Source organism: Squalius cephalus (genome assembly GCF_949319135.1).
Source record: "Squalius cephalus genome assembly, chromosome: 12".
Taxonomy (NCBI): domain Eukaryota; kingdom Metazoa; phylum Chordata; class Actinopteri; order Cypriniformes; family Leuciscidae; genus Squalius; species Squalius cephalus.
In genome coordinates, this window is record NC_137133.1 from 6159527 (window position 1) to 6175795 (window position 16269).

General features: G+C 37.0%; 2 protein-coding genes across 5 annotated transcripts in view; one reads left to right on the top strand and one right to left on the bottom strand.

The window, feature by feature from the left end:
• cpsf3 (cleavage and polyadenylation specific factor 3) overlaps positions 1 to 3164 on the top strand; it is a 6984-nt gene extending 3820 nt beyond the window's left edge. For both annotated transcript variants that reach the window (XM_079888273.1, XM_079888274.1), the window contains 8 exons: positions 1 to 15; positions 1049 to 1157; positions 1250 to 1348; positions 1447 to 1541; positions 1633 to 1720; positions 2369 to 2435; positions 2517 to 2613; positions 2694 to 3164. The exon at positions 1 to 15 is cut by the window's left edge. In XM_079888273.1, the coding sequence (XP_079744399.1) occupies positions 1 to 15; positions 1049 to 1157; positions 1250 to 1348; positions 1447 to 1541; positions 1633 to 1720; positions 2369 to 2435; positions 2517 to 2613; positions 2694 to 2795 (672 nt within the window). In that variant the 3' untranslated portion in view covers positions 2796 to 3164. The remainder of the gene's footprint in view (positions 16 to 1048; positions 1158 to 1249; positions 1349 to 1446; positions 1542 to 1632; positions 1721 to 2368; positions 2436 to 2516; positions 2614 to 2693) is intronic.
• Positions 3165 to 3179: 15 nt separating this feature from the next.
• adam17b (ADAM metallopeptidase domain 17b) lies at positions 3180 to 15602 on the bottom strand. Of its 3 annotated transcripts, XM_079888271.1 has the most exons (20): positions 15492 to 15559; positions 15230 to 15402; positions 14110 to 14242; positions 13886 to 14019; positions 13706 to 13794; positions 13431 to 13620; positions 13043 to 13170; positions 11334 to 11420; positions 11136 to 11246; positions 9260 to 9404; positions 9071 to 9162; positions 8845 to 8997; positions 8550 to 8749; positions 8307 to 8410; positions 7277 to 7411; positions 7048 to 7178; positions 6822 to 6900; positions 6658 to 6746; positions 6023 to 6079; positions 3180 to 5931 (listed from the first exon to the last, which is right to left on the bottom strand). In XM_079888271.1, the coding sequence occupies exons 2-20, from the start codon at positions 15315 to 15317 to the stop codon at positions 5548 to 5550; spliced, it is 2529 nt and encodes an 842-aa protein (XP_079744397.1). In that variant the 5' UTR covers positions 15318 to 15402; positions 15492 to 15559; the 3' UTR covers positions 3180 to 5547. The 3 variants fall into 3 exon arrangements, with proteins under 3 accessions (XP_079744397.1, XP_079744396.1, XP_079744398.1); XM_079888270.1 differs by having other exon boundaries at positions 15230 to 15602; XM_079888272.1 differs by having other exon boundaries at positions 8845 to 8993; positions 9067 to 9162; positions 15230 to 15585.
• Between the last annotated feature and the right edge of the window lie 667 nt (positions 15603 to 16269).

The window sequence follows — 16269 nt, forward strand, 5'->3', positions numbered from 1 at the left end:
GAGAAGCTGGCTAAGGTGAGACTCTCATTGGTCCAGGTTCTTCCTCTTCTGCTTAGTTAGAGACCGTTACTGTAGGGCTGTGTTTACCTGGGTTAATGGCTGTCTTTCTCACCAGTGGTCAAAAAATCATTCAAATTATTAATAATGATAATAATCACAAACATTTCTTCTGCCTTAGTAAAGTGCTTCATCAGATCCATCCGGATGACGACTAAAAGAGTTTTTCATTTGATATGAAATCAGTATTTAAACACGTCTCAAACTCGCAAAAGATTAGTTTGAATTGAACCCAGAACAAATTACTGCACACTTCTTACTTTCTTTTTCTTTCTTTCTTTCTTTCTCTTTCTTTTTCTTTCTTTTCTGTCTTTTTTTTCTTTTTTTCTTTTTTTGTCTTTCTGTCTTTTGTTCTTTGACTTTCTGTCTTTGTTCTTTCTTTTCTTTTTTTCTTTCTTTTTTTTTTTTCTTTTTTTTTCTTTCTTTCTTTCTTTCTTTCTTTCTTTCTTTGTCTTTGTTTTTTCTTTGTCTTTCTTTCTGTCTTTTGTTCTTTGACTTTGTCGTTGTTCTCTTTCTTTTCTCTTTATTTCTGTCTTTTTGTTTTTTCTTTGCCTTTCTTTCTCTTTTGTTATTTGACTTTGTCTTTGTTCTCTTTCTTTCCTTCTTTCTGTCTGTCTTTTGTTCTTTGTCTTTCTTTCTGTCTGTCTTTTTGTTCTTTGACTTTCTGTCTTTGTTCTTTCTTTCCTTCTTTCTGTCTGTCTTTTCTTTTCTTTTTTTTTCTTTTTTTGTTCTTTGTCTTTTTCTTTCTGTCTATCTGTCTTTTTGTTCTTTCTTTTCTCATTCTGTCATTCTTTCTTTTACACTAGAACTTGTTAAAATGGTATGCTGTTGTGATAAAAAAAAATTCACAAAATGTACAAAAATAATCATATTACAAATACACTGCACAGTTAAGTCTTATTATGAATCGTTCATCTCTATGATGGATCAACGTTTTGAACTGTCCTTTTATCATTTTGTTACTGAATGTTTTTGTCTGTGGCATCTGAAGGTGATGGGCTCTCTTGCGGATAAGAAGTGTGCACAAGGTCAGCGGGTCTCTGGCATCCTGGTGAAGAAGAACTTCAGTTATCACATCCTCTCCCCCTCTGACCTCTCCAGTGAGTTGGTGTTTGTGATCGGTTCAGGTGTTTCATATGTGTGTTTGTGTGTGTTCGCTTCTCATGCTTTTTCTTTGTTCTTAATGATGCAGATTACACTGAGCTGGCCATGAGCACAGTGAAACAGACTCAAGCCATTCCCTTCACTGGCCCCTTTCCCCTGCTTTTGAATCAGCTACGCCACTTGACCGGTGAGTGTGTGTGTGTGTGTGTGTGTGTGTGTGTGTGTGTGTGTGTGTGTGTGTGTGTCGTGTTTAAATGTGGCGCTCATTGTGTGTGTGTGTTACAGGTGATGTGGAGGAGATTGAGACGTCAGAGAAGAGCACACTAAGAGTGTTTAACAGTATCACAGTGGTTCATGATCAAAACTTGGTCGTGTTGGAGGTAGGGCGGCACCGCAGTCATTGCACCAGTGTAACTATGGCAACAGGAGTGACTGGTATTGCTAATTGTGTCTGTGGTGTTCTTCCACCAGTGGTTTGCCAACCCTCTGAATGACATGTACGCTGATGCCGTCACCACAGTGGTGCTGGAGGTGCAGTCAAACCCTAAAGCTCAGAAAGGTGAACAGCTCAAAGAGACAGTTCTTTCTTTTATTTCTTGCATTTCCCACTTTTATCTTTATTCTTTCCTTCTGACCTTCCTTCTGTCTATTCACCCTTTCTCTTTATTACTATCTTTACCTTCCTTCCTTTCTTCTGTTTTTTTTTCTTTCCTTCCTCTTGCTTGCTTCCTTTCTTTTCCTTCCTTCACTCCTTCCTTAATTCTTGTTTCTTTGAAATTCCTTTTTCTTTCTTTCCTCTGCTTGCTTGCTTCCTTTCCTTTTTCTATACTGTTATCTTCCTTTATTTCCCACCTTTTTATCTTTATTCCTTCCTTCCTTCTGTCTATTATTCCTGTTTCATTATTGTTTTTTGCTTGCTTTTATCTCCTTCTTCTTTAATTCTAGTTTCTTTCTTTGATTGTTACCTTTCTCATTTTTTCGTGCTACCTTTTCCTTCCTTTATTTCCCACATTATCTTTAATCCTTCCTTTTTTACTTCTTTCTTTCCTTCCTTTCTATTTATTACAGGTTATTACTTGCTTTCTTCCTTGTTCTTTCTTTCTTCCTTTCTGTTTTTTCTTCCATCTGTGCTTCTACCTCTTTTTCACTTTTTGCTTGCAAATTTTAATAGACTTTAAGTCTTACTTTGTTTATTTCTTCATCTTAGTTGTTCAGCCCCAAGAAAAGAAGATGGATGTGGATGTTTACCAGAGCAGATTACTGAAAATGTTCCAGTAAGTTCATCTTCACAGCACTCCGCTAACCGTCAGTGATATTTATGATGAACTAAATTCTTTTTCTGCCACGATCTGCAGAGACATGTTTGGAGAGGAGTGTGTCGACTTTAAAGACAAGAACTGTCTCGCTGTAAGTGTAGATGAGAAGACTGCCTTCATCAACCTGGAAACCCGAGTAAGTATCAGACTCTGAGAAGTGTACACACCTAAGTTTTATGGAAACTGAAATATTGGGATGCTTATGTTTGTGTTCAGACCGTGGAGTATGAGGAAGCTGATTCTGAAGATGATTCTCTCAGAGAAATGGTGGAGCTCGCTGTGCAGAGGCTGTATGAAGCCATGAACCCTGTCATGTGAGATCGCCAATTCCCATCTGCCTACTATCAGGCTCTTACTTTCCCTCAAGAACTTTTGTTATTACAGTCCATCTCACTTGAACTACTTAAACCAGACTGAAGACACCAGATGTTGGACTGGCCAAAGCACTTCAAAGGATTGAATTGCCATTAAAACCAAATGGATGCCAGTTAAAGATAGATGTTGATACGTATGTGCATTCAGGAGTCACTGTTTTTTAGTTCCACTAGTTAAATATACATCATGTAGTGATCGTTTACATTGTTTTTGTCGTCTTTTTTTTTTTTTATCTGACATTTTATGTTCAACTAAAGCTATAATTTGTTTAAGATCAGTGTATTGATTTAATAAAAGAGGTTTTTGAGTGAAGTTGAGCTTGAATTTCAATACACACTTCACATTAAGGGTGATGTTTTATTTAAAAATGAAAGCTTGCAAAACACCAAGTCAAAAACTATTAAGTTATACAAATCTAACACAGATACAAAACACTGTCTTAACATTCAATACTTTCTCTCTTGACCCATCACAACATTGCGGGGAGCCATGCATATTATTATGGGCACATTTCTTAACATGAAAAAAGGATTTCACAGGATTTGACACCCGATAATAAAAATAAACCACGTTTTCAGGGTAAAGTCACGTAATAAGATCTCCTACTTAGAAATGACACTAGTATGCTTGGTATTCTACAAGATCAACACAAATACACTCCCAAAAGACGATTACAGTTAACGAGTAAAATTCAGAAAAAGATGACTGTTTACCCACCAATAAATGACATCGTCACACTCCCTTTTTGCGTTTTCCTGTAGATTACATTGCAAAACACATGGGAGTAAAATACTTTTTCACAAGATGAATACAAAAACAAATACAAGGCACTTTGGATACTGATCTCAGAGCAGTGTTCAACATCAGTACATTCTTAAGGGAGCAGCTGCAAGATACATATTCTTGCATACAGTTACAGTCATGGACATTGGGACATTGAGAGATAAAACTGATTGCCTGTCTTTTCATTTAACTAGTGACTTTGGTATTTCATAAAAAGCCAATGAGCCAAAAGCGTTCTCATATACCAAACAACACGTATATTTTAAGATATGTCAGTGCAAGTTGCTTTCAGTTAAAACAGCTTAAACATGCCTTTTAGTCTGGGACTAGGCTTAAGCCTTATCTGGGAAACCAGGGGATAATATCTGCTGGTATAACTGTTTAAATTACTGTAACATGTTACATTTAAGTACAGTACAAATGAAAGCAAAAAAAAAGTGCCTCTAAAATATCCGATTGTCTTTTGCAAACAATAAAAGCAAGAACAAAAGATTGTGTTCTATATAGGTTACAAAACATAATTTGCTGGTGTGTGAGAACACATACAAGTAAAATATCAACTAAAATATAACAGGTAATGGTTAACGGTTATCAAGATCTGTTAGCATCTGCTCAATCCCTTAGACAAAACCAGACCTGTAAACATCTTGGTATTGGGTAGTTAAGCTTTAACAATGAAGCTGGTCACGTGTAGATTACTCTGTTGAGATCCAGTGTGCGTGTGTAAATATGCATATTGCATAATCCTAACAGGATTAACAACATTGAATTCCCATGTAATGCCAAGACACTGAATGATTTGTGCCATCTGTTGCTTTATAAAAGACCAGTGCTCTTAAAGGTACAGTTCACCCAAAAATTAACATTCTGTCCTTGTCTTTCCAAACATGTATGACTTTCCCTCTTCTGTTTTCATGAAAGAAGTAGCAATGTCCAGTTAGTGAACAAATTAACCTTCTGAATCGGATTTTGAATGAATTGGTTCTTCTGGTGCACAAAATCAGTCTCAATGATTTGTTCAGGAATCGGACTGAAGTTCAACTCAACATTAAAACTATCCGGTTGCAGCAACTAAAGTTGAGATGTAAGAGAAGTAGTAACAGATATTTTATTCCGTATTGTACCATACATCAGAGTAAAAATTTAGGGCAGGGACTTGGTTTAAGGAGAAGAAAATATTTGTCTGTTCCTCAAAATCTTATCGTAAGACTTGGAATATTGGGCACAAGTCATATGAATCACTTTTAAGTAAGGGTTAATGCCCGACGAGGTGTCCATTGTCAGGTATTAATGGACGACGGCGAGGCATGAACCGTCCGACGCGCAGCGGAGGTCCATTAATACCTGACAATGGACACCTCGAAGGGCATTAACCCGCTTATACCATGGTCACTCGCCAAATAACACATTTTTAAAACATTAGTTTATATTTTAATTAGTTTTATAATCGAATTCTAAAGTTTTTACAAACAATTAATTGGTTTCCCTGGTTACGCCTGACGGTTTATTTAGCAACCGGAGATATTTATAGAACTCCTTTACTAGGTGTCCTCTATCACTTTTTAATGGACACCCTGCAGCCAATCAGAATGGAGTATTCACCCAGCCCATGGTATAAGGTATTTTATTTGTGCTTTTGTGTGCTTTGTAATTACTCGGGAAAGAGACCAGCACATCATCAAGATTATCTCCTTCTGAGCTCCACAGAAGTCAGCCGGTCATACAGGTTCGGAACAACATGAGGGTGAATTTTCTGTGAACTATGCCTTTAAAACACTGCATTCTGTTTTAGGGTTTTTTTCAATACTTGAGCGGCAAGCACATTGCATTTCAGCGCATATGTGATGCTTGTTCTGCTGAGCTTTGAGCATTCCCAATCATATTCCCTTACGATTTCTATACAGTCGCACTCTTAACATTCAGTCTCCTTGCTGTTATTTTGTGCATGTCTCTTTACCCTGAAGGACATGGCATTCTCTCGGTTGTCCGTCAGATCATCAAAGGAGCGCGACACTGTGCCAGAGGTAGGGAAGTCCTCTCCCAGGGCTAGTTCATCCAGGTGGGAATCATAGCTGGGATCTTCTTGGATGGTGGCCATGCGTTGGTGCTCCATGGTGGAGTGAGGACACGGGGTTGGGGTTAAGGCTGGAGCCACCTGGGAGATCGAGACCGGTGGCGTGCTGGTCTGCAAGGGTTCGGACGCCTGAAAGCGTGGCACCGCAGAGGAGCCCGAGGATGATGGCGGTTTGAAGATCCGCACTGAGGCTGATTCTAGACTGCTCAGCAGCTCTGCATTCTGGGACAGCACATAAACACAGTCAGGCATTTGTTATGCTTCCTATTATCAAAAGAAAAATAACTTTTTCTGTGTTCTGATTTGTACTTACACTGGGGTAGAAGAGTGACTTTGTGTTAAATTCATATTGCTGGTCAAGTTTTTTATCCTAAAGACAAAAGAGACAGGAATCTTGTAAAAATCACTTTATTTTTCTAGGATGGGGCCTTTTGCATCATCAAATGGATTGTCTTCTAAGAACCTGAATGACTCTTCTAAGAGTGTTGTTTAGTTTCAATCTTAGTGTGAATAAACCTTTGGCCTGTGATTACATTTTTTCGTTTTGCTCTTGGTGCGAAAAATACATTTCGTCTGTGATTCACAGAACGAGTAAAACAAAAAAGTTTGTGAATCACAGACGAAATGTATTTTTCGCACAAAATTTTGTTTTGCTCTCAGTGTAAATAAATGTTTTGTCTGCGATTCATTTAACTTTTTTGCTCTTTGTATGAATAGTTGTTTCTATATATATATTAATCGCGATTAATCGTTTCACATCCCTAATATATATATATATATATATATATATATATATATATATACACTTCATATTCATTTCACTTTTTGTTTTGCTCTCACCGTAAACAGTCCTTTAGACCATAATACAACTCAAGGTCAGTCCATTATAGTGGCAGACATTTCCTCAGAGCTACAACTAACTGTAAGATGTTAGTGGAGATGACTCACCACACAATGGACCAGAATGCTGAGCGGGATCCAGAAAAGAAGTGAGAAGACCACCACTGAGCCAACAATGTTGTCTGCCAAGAACTTCCCTGAGAACACATACACAGATCTCACATCCTCCATTGGGTTTCAAGATGACATCACTGTGTTCACAGATAACTTACCAAAAGTGTTAATGTCCAACTTCTCAATGAAATCCCACAATCTCTCAATAACATCCTGGACCTGTTTCATGCATTTACCCTGGAAGGAATAAGAACATATTTTTGAATTCCTAAACCATTACAATTGTCTTGTGAACTACTGCAATTGAGCCACGATTAATCAACAGCTTCTATAAATGTCTTACATGAGTAGAAATGTAAATAAGTGTATGTTGTGAACACTCACCGCTCCATCACAAAAGCCCACAGTGCAGGGTTTGCCTTTCCGCAGGAAAATGGGGTTACCCTTGTCATCAATATAAGGAGTGCACACAGCGCTCTTATCCTTGCAGCACACCTTACAAGAGTTGTTCGTCTCTGAAAATGACATACAGGAAGAGTAAAAAAGGGCACGTCTCCTCAAAACAGACTTGCAATATACCAACAGTATTAGCTCTATCAGAAGCTCAGGTTACCATTGCAAGCACACGACTGCAGGCTCTTCACAGCTTCACAGAATGGGATGCAATCTCCGTTCAGACACCGCCCATTGTCCACACAGATGGTCTTATTAGGGACGTTCTCTGGAGGAGGGCATGCACTGCTGAGTCCTGTAAGCACAGAAGAATAGAGTTTCAGTGAGGACAAAGGGCTATGCAGTTAAATCTCATCCGCAAGGAATTCTGCATAAAGAAAATGAGTCTTTAACAGATTTTTAGCATTTCAGCATTGTTTTCCATGACATTTAAGCACAATTTCTTATTACTATAATCCATATGGATATTTTACTTCCAAAATCTTCTATTTACCTCAGTAGTGATTCTCATTATATCATCATACAATCTCAAATGACAACCATAATATACAAATATTTCATAATTTATATAATACAGCATAATTTCTTTGAATTTCAGTAATGAGAATTTGGATTTTTTTGCATAAGGGTATTGATGTCACATTGCAAAATATTTAACCATAAAAATCGATAAAAATGTATGGTACCATAAAAATCAAATATGCAAAGTATTATTAAAAAGTATTATATAAAAGCTTTTTTTTTTAATAATAATAAAACATATTTGCACAAGTAGTGTTGTTATTGTTAACTAAAGCCAAATCAAAAACAAAAACTAATATTGATCAAATTTTAGTAATTGAAATAAAATAAAACAAAACTTGAGAAATTGTGCCTGGGCAATTAACTAAAACAAATAAGTTTTAGTTGAAGTACTAACATTACTAAATCTAAACTAAATAAAGGGTATGTAGAAATATTAAACAACTAATAAAAATGACAAATGCACATAAAAAAAGTACCAAAACAAACTAAAATGAAAATGAAGACTGAAAATATAAAAATACAAGTTAATTCAAAATGTTAATAAATACTATAAATATTACTAAAACTGTTCTCAACCTGAATTCCTTAACATGTTGATCAGATATATAGAATCAAAGTAGTATATTCAGTTGTGTGAACATGAAGCTTGTTAGTTGATGCCTCACCTGTACAGTAAGATCTTCCCTTGCAAGTGGCATTCATTGGCTCCTGACACACCTTGCCCTTCCTCTCAAACATGCAGTCTTTGCAGCACGCACTGTTTCTGTCACTAGAGTCAAGAAAAAAAAGACAGAAAATGACATATACCCAGGAGATTCTGTCTTGAACATTTTTGGGTGAACCGTCCCTTTAATTCACCATATCTGCATCAGCATTTTTTATCATGAGGCCACATGGAGGAGCTGTACCTGCACTCCACATTGGGCCGGAGTTTGCAGTCTGACGTGCAGCAGCGGTCGCTGTTGAGGTGGATCAGTCCAGGGTCACACTCCTCACCTTCCTCCACCCGTGAGTTTCCGCACACATTGCTGTTCCTCTCTCTGAAGCAAGTGGAGGCCTTGGCCTTCAGACTCTTTACTATGGATTTCTTGCTGCAGTTTGAAAACAACTATAGGGGAGCACCAAAACAAAACACTTACAAACTGATCACGTGACGGTGTGAACAATGACACCAAGCTGAATTCACATCGACGAAGGACGTACTTTGTTGTTAGAGTGGTCCCCGCTCACCGCAATGGGGTACATTACGTATTTGCCCCCCTGATCCTCTCTGGGCACGCAGTCCGACACAGTATCTGGATCATGAACAGCACCAAAGTTGTGGCCAAGCTCATGAGTGGTGACCAGATCCGCTTCCTGTTGGTATATAGTCAGAAAATTAGCTTACTAAAATAAAAGCGATATGAACATTTGTTTGGACTTCACTTGCCTTGGTAAGAATGGTTTTTCCATAATTTTTGGTGCTGGTTAGTCCAGTGTTGAGGTATATAGCACGATTGTCATTTCCTGAAGGAGGACACTCTTAAGAAAGACAGATAACAACAATAAACAAAATGTCTAAGCATGGGGAATATGTTAGACCTAATTGATTTATCCATAATGTGGTATTTACACTCACTCTCAGAGCAAAGACCTCCAGGAAAGCCTGGTTTGGAAGGAGCCACGTAAGCCAAGCCGAGCGTGCCTTCATCAAAATCCTGATATGTGAACAGATGAGCCAAGCACACTTGGGATGCATTATCTGCAATGTCAATGCTAAATTGCTGCAGGAAAAAGACAAAATGACAATTCTTACTACAATTATAGCACAGCTGTTTATTCGGGACCAATCAGGTACCCCAAGTTCACTTGTGAATTTCTAAAGCATTTTGTTTGTTTTTGGCTTGCTTTTCTATTTGCAAGTAAAATAATGCCTTAAAGGGGTGGTATAATGCCCTTTTCACAAGATGTAAAATAAGTCTTTGATGTCACCAGAGTGTGTATGTGAAGTTTTAGCTCAAAATACTCCACAGATATTTTTATATAGCATGTTAAAATTGTCACTTTTTGAGGGTGAGCAAAAACGCACCGTTTTTGTGTCTGTCCCTTTAAATGCAAATGAGCTGCTGCTCCCGGCACAGAGGGCGGAGCTACAACAACTTGTTCTTAGCAGCTTCGATTAGACATGCACTGAAAATTTCTAAAACTTTTAGCCTTTTATGTTCAAACCGCAGTCAGACAAAGATGGAGAGACTCAAGAAGAAACAACATGTAGAAGCAACATTTCTGAATGGTTAGTTGATGAATTTATGTTGCTTGTGTGTAGTTATCTTCTAGTCATTGATTAGCATATTCTGTCTTGATAATCTATAAATCGCACTCCCGGGGGAGGGGTTTATGTAAATTTCAGGGTTGGTGATGTCACTAACCCGGGAGGAATGTCGTGTAGTCTCTACCAGCCATTTGTTGTAGTCCTTAAAAAGCGATTTCTTTAAAAGAAAATATCTCCCTTTGCTTTGAAATATGAATATCGTAATTTTGCAGATGTTGTTTATGCTCAAACAGCAACATTACACACTAACTAAAGTTAGAAAAGTGAAATCATAATCAACCACCCCTTTAAGGACATAAGGACTACAACTACAAGGATGCAAGTTTACATGCTTGACGAAACAGAATATCACTGTAACTTATGAAACAACAACTTGCTTTCATTCAGCAAGGATGCATTAAAATAATCAAACATGACAGTAAAGACGTTAATAATGTTTTCAGTTTCAAATAAATTCTGTTTTTTTCATCCTAAAATATATCACAGTTTCCACAAAAATATTAAGCAGCACAACTGTTTTCAACTTTGATAATAATAAGAAATGTTTCTTAAGCACCAAATCAACATATTAGAATGATTTCAGAAGGATCATGTGACACTGAAGACTGCAGTAATGAGGCTGAAATTTCAGCTTTGCCATCAAAGGAATAAATTACATTTTTATTAAATATTAAAATAAATTATATATTAAAACCGTTATTTTAAATTGTAATAATATTTCACACTGTTACTGTTTTATAACGTATTTTTGATCAAATAAAAGCAGCCTTGGTGAGCATAAGAGACTTTTTTACCAACCATTAAGAGATTTTACCAACCCCAAATTTTTGAGCGGTAGAGTATCTTTTCAAATCACTCAACAGTTCAAAATTCACATTAGAGGTATGACTATGGGTGATCTGTGTTGTAGAACAAAACCTAAAAGTCTCTTTAAATAATTGTACCCACAGACCTTATTTTACTCAAATCAAAAATCACACAAAATGGCTGGAAGATGCTAATTCTCCTCCGTAGATTTAGAACAACAGAGATGGATATTGAAACAATACACAAGTCCTCAATGTTCTTCACTCTCAAATAGATGCATCTCTCATCGTTTCAAATCAGCACAGCTCAGAATACAGAAAGGACGCTCTCATTAATTCAGTCATTTGCGAGTCTCCCACAGTTCCAGCTCGCTCACCTCCAGGAGCCTCTTGACGTCCCAGACTTCTTTGTTCTTCACAGGAGTCCCTTCCATGTTGAAGTGGGCACCTCCCAGCGATACTTTTGTGGGTGTCTGGTTAATTATGATCTGAAAGAGACAAATGCTTGTTGCCGGCTCCAAAATAGCATTTCATTGGAGTTCTTCACCTTGTTCTCCTCAAAGAACCAAGCTTACCTGCTGAATCTGAACTCCATAACCTTTATACTCCTCGTCCCAAGACGTATTGCGGTAAATGTCATCCACGCGATCAATCAGCTCAATCTAAACACATCCAAGGCAAATTTGTAAGACATCTGCTGACTACAACTTTATACAACCTTCTACTCAGATGACACAAAAAATTGTCAAAAAAAAAAAGTGGGCCTCAGCAAACATCCAATGACTTAAACTTACTTTAAAATTTTCATTACAATATTGTTCAAAAGTTTGGGGTCAGTACATTTTTTAATGCTTTTAAAAGAAGTCTCACCAAGGCTGCATTTATTTGATCAAAAATATAGTAAAAACAGAAATATTGTGGAAAATTATTACAATTTAAAATAACTGTTTTCTATTTGAATATAAATTAAAATGTAATTTATTCCTGTGATAGCAAAGCTAAATTGTCAGCATTCAGTGTCACATGATTCTTCAGAAATCATTCTATTATGTTGATTTGGTGCTCAAAAAACATTTCTTATTATTATCAACACTGTAAAAAATGTAAGCGTGATTTTTACGGTAAAAAAACGGCAGCTGTGGTTGCCAGAACTTTACCGTCAAAAATACGGTAGCAAACCGTTATTGGTTTTACAGACTTAACTTAAAATTTACAGTAATAAACTGTATTTTATTATCTGATATAATATAAATTTACCGTTCTATTGAAGTATTTATATCTGTTTTGTACCATAATACACTGATAACCACCAATCACAGCAGTGATGATAGTCACATGATCAATCAAAGCTCATCACAAGCAGCTCTTCCACAAGAAAGTTAATACTATAGAAGCTGCACAGTGTCATTCACACAAACATTAAACACCATCAAGGTAACACACATGAAATTTAAAAAATGCAATAAACATTAATTTAACAACATTAAATATAACATAAAACCCTAATGTACATAACTGATTAGAAAAAAAACGAAGAAAACTATGAAGAAACATAGTTATTTCAACAAAAATACACCAAATGTGAAGTGTCACACAGGGAATTGTGGGAATGTCAATTTACGTTTTTTCACTGTAAATTATACAATGAGTTGTTCTTTTTCACTTTCAAAAACTGTAAATTTAACGGTATTTTACAGTAAAATTACATTAAATGTACCATTAGATCTATCACAGTTATTTACCATATATAGTACGGAAACTTTCTGTTAACCAATTAACAGTTTTTCACTGTAGCATTTTTACAGTCTTTTACCGTTAAAATTACGATCATTTTTTACAGTGAATGTTGAAAACAGTTGTGCTGCTTAATATTTTTTGTGGATACCATTTTTTCTTTCATTCTTTGATGAATAGAAGGTTTAAAAAGAAAAGCATTTATTTGAAATAAAATCTTTTGTAGCATTATAAATGTCTTTACTGTCACTTTTGATCAATTTAATGCATCCTTGCTAAATAAAAGTATTAATTAAAAAAAAAAATCTTATAAACCCCGAACTTTTGACTGGAAGTATATGTCAAGCACAAAAATATTATATCGGTTAGAAATTAGAAATTGGAGTCAAAATGGTTGAGAAACACTGGTCTAATAAGCACTGTCCTACTGAAATTAATGTGATGATTTGCATCAGAATGATTTTATGCTCAATTTATGCAGAAATGTGTTTTGTGTGTTTCATGAATAGGGCAAAAATGACAATATCAAAACTGAAGACTTGTTATTTACCAGGTAGTTGAGGGTGGTGCTCTCCTCCTCACGGCCCATGTATTTGAAAAAACGATAGTCGGCCACAAGCAGCAGAGGGCAGGTGTTCTTGCTGTGGTCCGGGGTCTGTCTTCTCTCTCTCAGGTGCCCTGTGGAACAGATGCAATGGAGTGAAAAAGATGGCAAAAATAGACAAAGGGATGAGAAGGCGAGAGACATAACACATGGGTGACAAAGTAACTATATAAAGTGGCAACTCACATTACACTGTCTAGATCTGTCTCAGATGAGCAGAGAAAAGTCTCATTTAAACCAGATGTGTTGTGACAGAGAGCCATAGAATGAGCTTTCAGGATCTAATAACCAGTTTTGACATGTTAAACATATGCAAATTAACTCAAAGACTTACCATCCTCCTCCTCTTCCCCTTCATCTAGTGCTCTGGCAGCCCGCACACTCTCTGGCAGCATCTCGAAGGCATCTGTGCTGATGTAGCCGCACACTTTTGAAGCCGCCAACCGGCTCACGTTCCTGATGTCTTCAGAGCGATATACAAGCAGCCGGTCATCATGCGAGTCTTCGATAAACCTCCACAGGGGCTGCAGAAACCAGATGAATGGGTTAACAATTATTGCATTCTCTTCGCTGAGTGGCATAAGCATTAGATTTGTGGTGTTATAATACCTCAATATTGTATTCGGCTTCATCAGTAAGAATATGAGCAGTGAAGTCATTGACACCGATATGCGCTTGTACACGGGAATTCTCCTCTCCTAGAAATTAAGGGAAAAAACAATGTGAACTGCAAATGAAATTCGCTAGAACCTAATTTTTAGACGTTAAAATACATAAAGTTGCAGTTACCAATGACATGACCGATGAAGAAGTTTTCTCTCTGGACCTCGTACGTCTTTTGAGTGCCATCTTCTCCTACTACCACAGCCTTAAAGTCATGAGTGAAGAGCTCTGTGTTGGTTGCCAGGTACAATTTGAAATGCCTGGGAAATATTTAGGAGAGCTTATTAAATGACTGAGGTCTAATCTTGGCGGTGACGGTGTGTCATGGTACATGGGTGATGAGTATTCACCTCTGTAACGCAGTGAAACCGAGAAGCCTCTCTGCGTGTGTTTGTGACTGGACATCTCTCTTGCGAACCGAATGCTGTTGAAGACCGGACAGCTGAAGAACATCAAAGTCTGACAGCAATGAGCTGAGCCGGTCTGAAAGAGTCACAGTGAACAACTTGATACATATTAGGACCAATTCATTGTAAAGTGAAATTACAGGTTTCAAGGAGCAGTTTGAAGGACTTGGGGTATCTGTGTTTTCTCTTACTCCATAATCGCTAAAAATGGGTTTCTCTCAACTATGGAAAAAATTCAAAAAGTAATTGCAACTTTTATCTGACAATTCTGGTTTTATTTCTCACAATCTGTGATTTTCTCAGAATTCCACCACAATTTTGAGTTAACATCTCACAATTCTGAGTTTTTATCTCAGAATTGCAAGTTTAGAGATGCAAATTCAGAATTCAGAGGGAAAAAGTCAGAATTGGGAGATGTAAACTTGCATTTCTCAGATGATTGTGACAAATTCTGAAATGTGTCATAAGATCACAATTCTGAGAAAGTGTGAATTGTGACACAATTCAGACTATTTCTCAATATTATCTCAGAATTGAAACTTTTTTTCCTCTAAGTACATCTCGCAATTCTGACTTTTCTCTAAGAAATCTTAGGAAACTGTCAATCCCTTCCACTCCTTCAGAGCTCCAGTTCATGGCTTGTTTCGTAACAGGGAAACAAAGATGCTTTGGCTTCTTTTGCAACGATTTTCGTTAACAAAGAAAGAATAAAGACTAATTTTATCTGCAGAATAAGATACATTCGATATTAACTTTTTGTTTATTAGGCTACTTAGTTTTTACAACCACTGTCTATACTACATAACTAAAAAGAGGATGGAATATTGGTGAAAAGTCTGGTGCCACAGTAAACTCTTGTAAGAAAAAGTCTTCTTTGCAATTGAGCTTCTTCACAAAATGTTTGGTGAAAGTCATTCAATGACAAAAAGTAGATCTGAGATCTGAAACTACAGTAAGGTATTTGAAAAAGCACACTAGGTTATGATGACGTAATCGAAACAACACACTCTTTCGATTTTAAATGTATCCATAAGTATTCCTATTCGTATTCCCAATAACTCACCGTACTCGTCGTCTAGGACATCCCTAATGGGTCTCCTTGAACACTCCGTCAGGAATAAAGACGCCAGAAAGAAAACGATGCGTTTCATGGCGAGCACGTTAATGCAGCATACAGTACTTCACACAGCAGCAGCATTTAATCCCATGGATTACCAATCTGCCTGAGATCAACATCTGGACATGGCCAAACAAATGTACACGCTCACATCTGGCTGGATAAAACAAAGCCACAAAGTATCAAAGAAGAACACAAACACGCTCACTTCAAGACGCTCTCGTCCATGTCGCTTGATGTTATAAAGAAAAAGATTCACTCAAAACCAAATCATGCCAACATCTGAGAGTAGTGAAATACCCGGAAGTATTTAATGTGAGATGGATATGGATCAGATTCACCGGGAAATACAGCTCGTGTTGAAGGCGTTATCAAAACACTGATTTGAAGGGCGCTTAATTTTAAATTCACGTTAAGTGTATTTTAAGTGGGTTTTAGAGAGTGTATCCGCGGTATGAGTTACGTAAGTGGATAAACTCTCGGGCTGTGCTCAAAAACTAGTGAGCTGTCTATCTAGACCGCATTTAGTGGGCGACGCATGCGGGTGAACGTGCGTCTCTAGATAGACAGCTCACTGAGTTTTGAGAACAGTCTCAGTCTCGTCCAGACTCTATTTTTAAATTCTTACCTCAAACCCCATGAAATTCAGCCTAGCGACTAGGCTCATTTGGGGGACAGTATGGCTACACGCAGCTGAAAATCTTTTATTTTGGCCATTATCACAAAGTCAAAGCATTCAATTCATTTGTACAAGTAATTCTTTTCAAAGAACTTAAAATATATTTGAACGTGTGGAGGAGGAAAAAGCAGAATTGAGACCGTTATATTTATAGTTAACCATCATGTATCGTTTCCTCTTCTGGAAAATTGAGAATAAAACATCCTGCACTGTCATTTTAACCAATCATTTGCATTCTAGAATTAAATTATTTTGATTATCATAAGTAATGTAAAATACTACTGGCTAAAAATAAATAAGGGACACA

Coding starts and splice junctions, on each gene's coding strand:
- adam17b (XM_079888270.1), bottom strand. CDS start 15,317: ATGAAACGCATCGTTTTCTTTCTGGCGTCTTTATTCCTGACGGAGTGT. Junction 8,750..8,844: donor GGGACCACTCTAACAACAAA/GTACGTCCTTCG, acceptor GCTCCCCTATAG/TTGTTTTCAAACTGCAGCAA. Junction 6,080..6,657: donor GCATTCTGGTCCATTGTGTG/GTGAGTCATCTC, acceptor TTTTGTCTTTAG/GATAAAAAACTTGACCAGCA.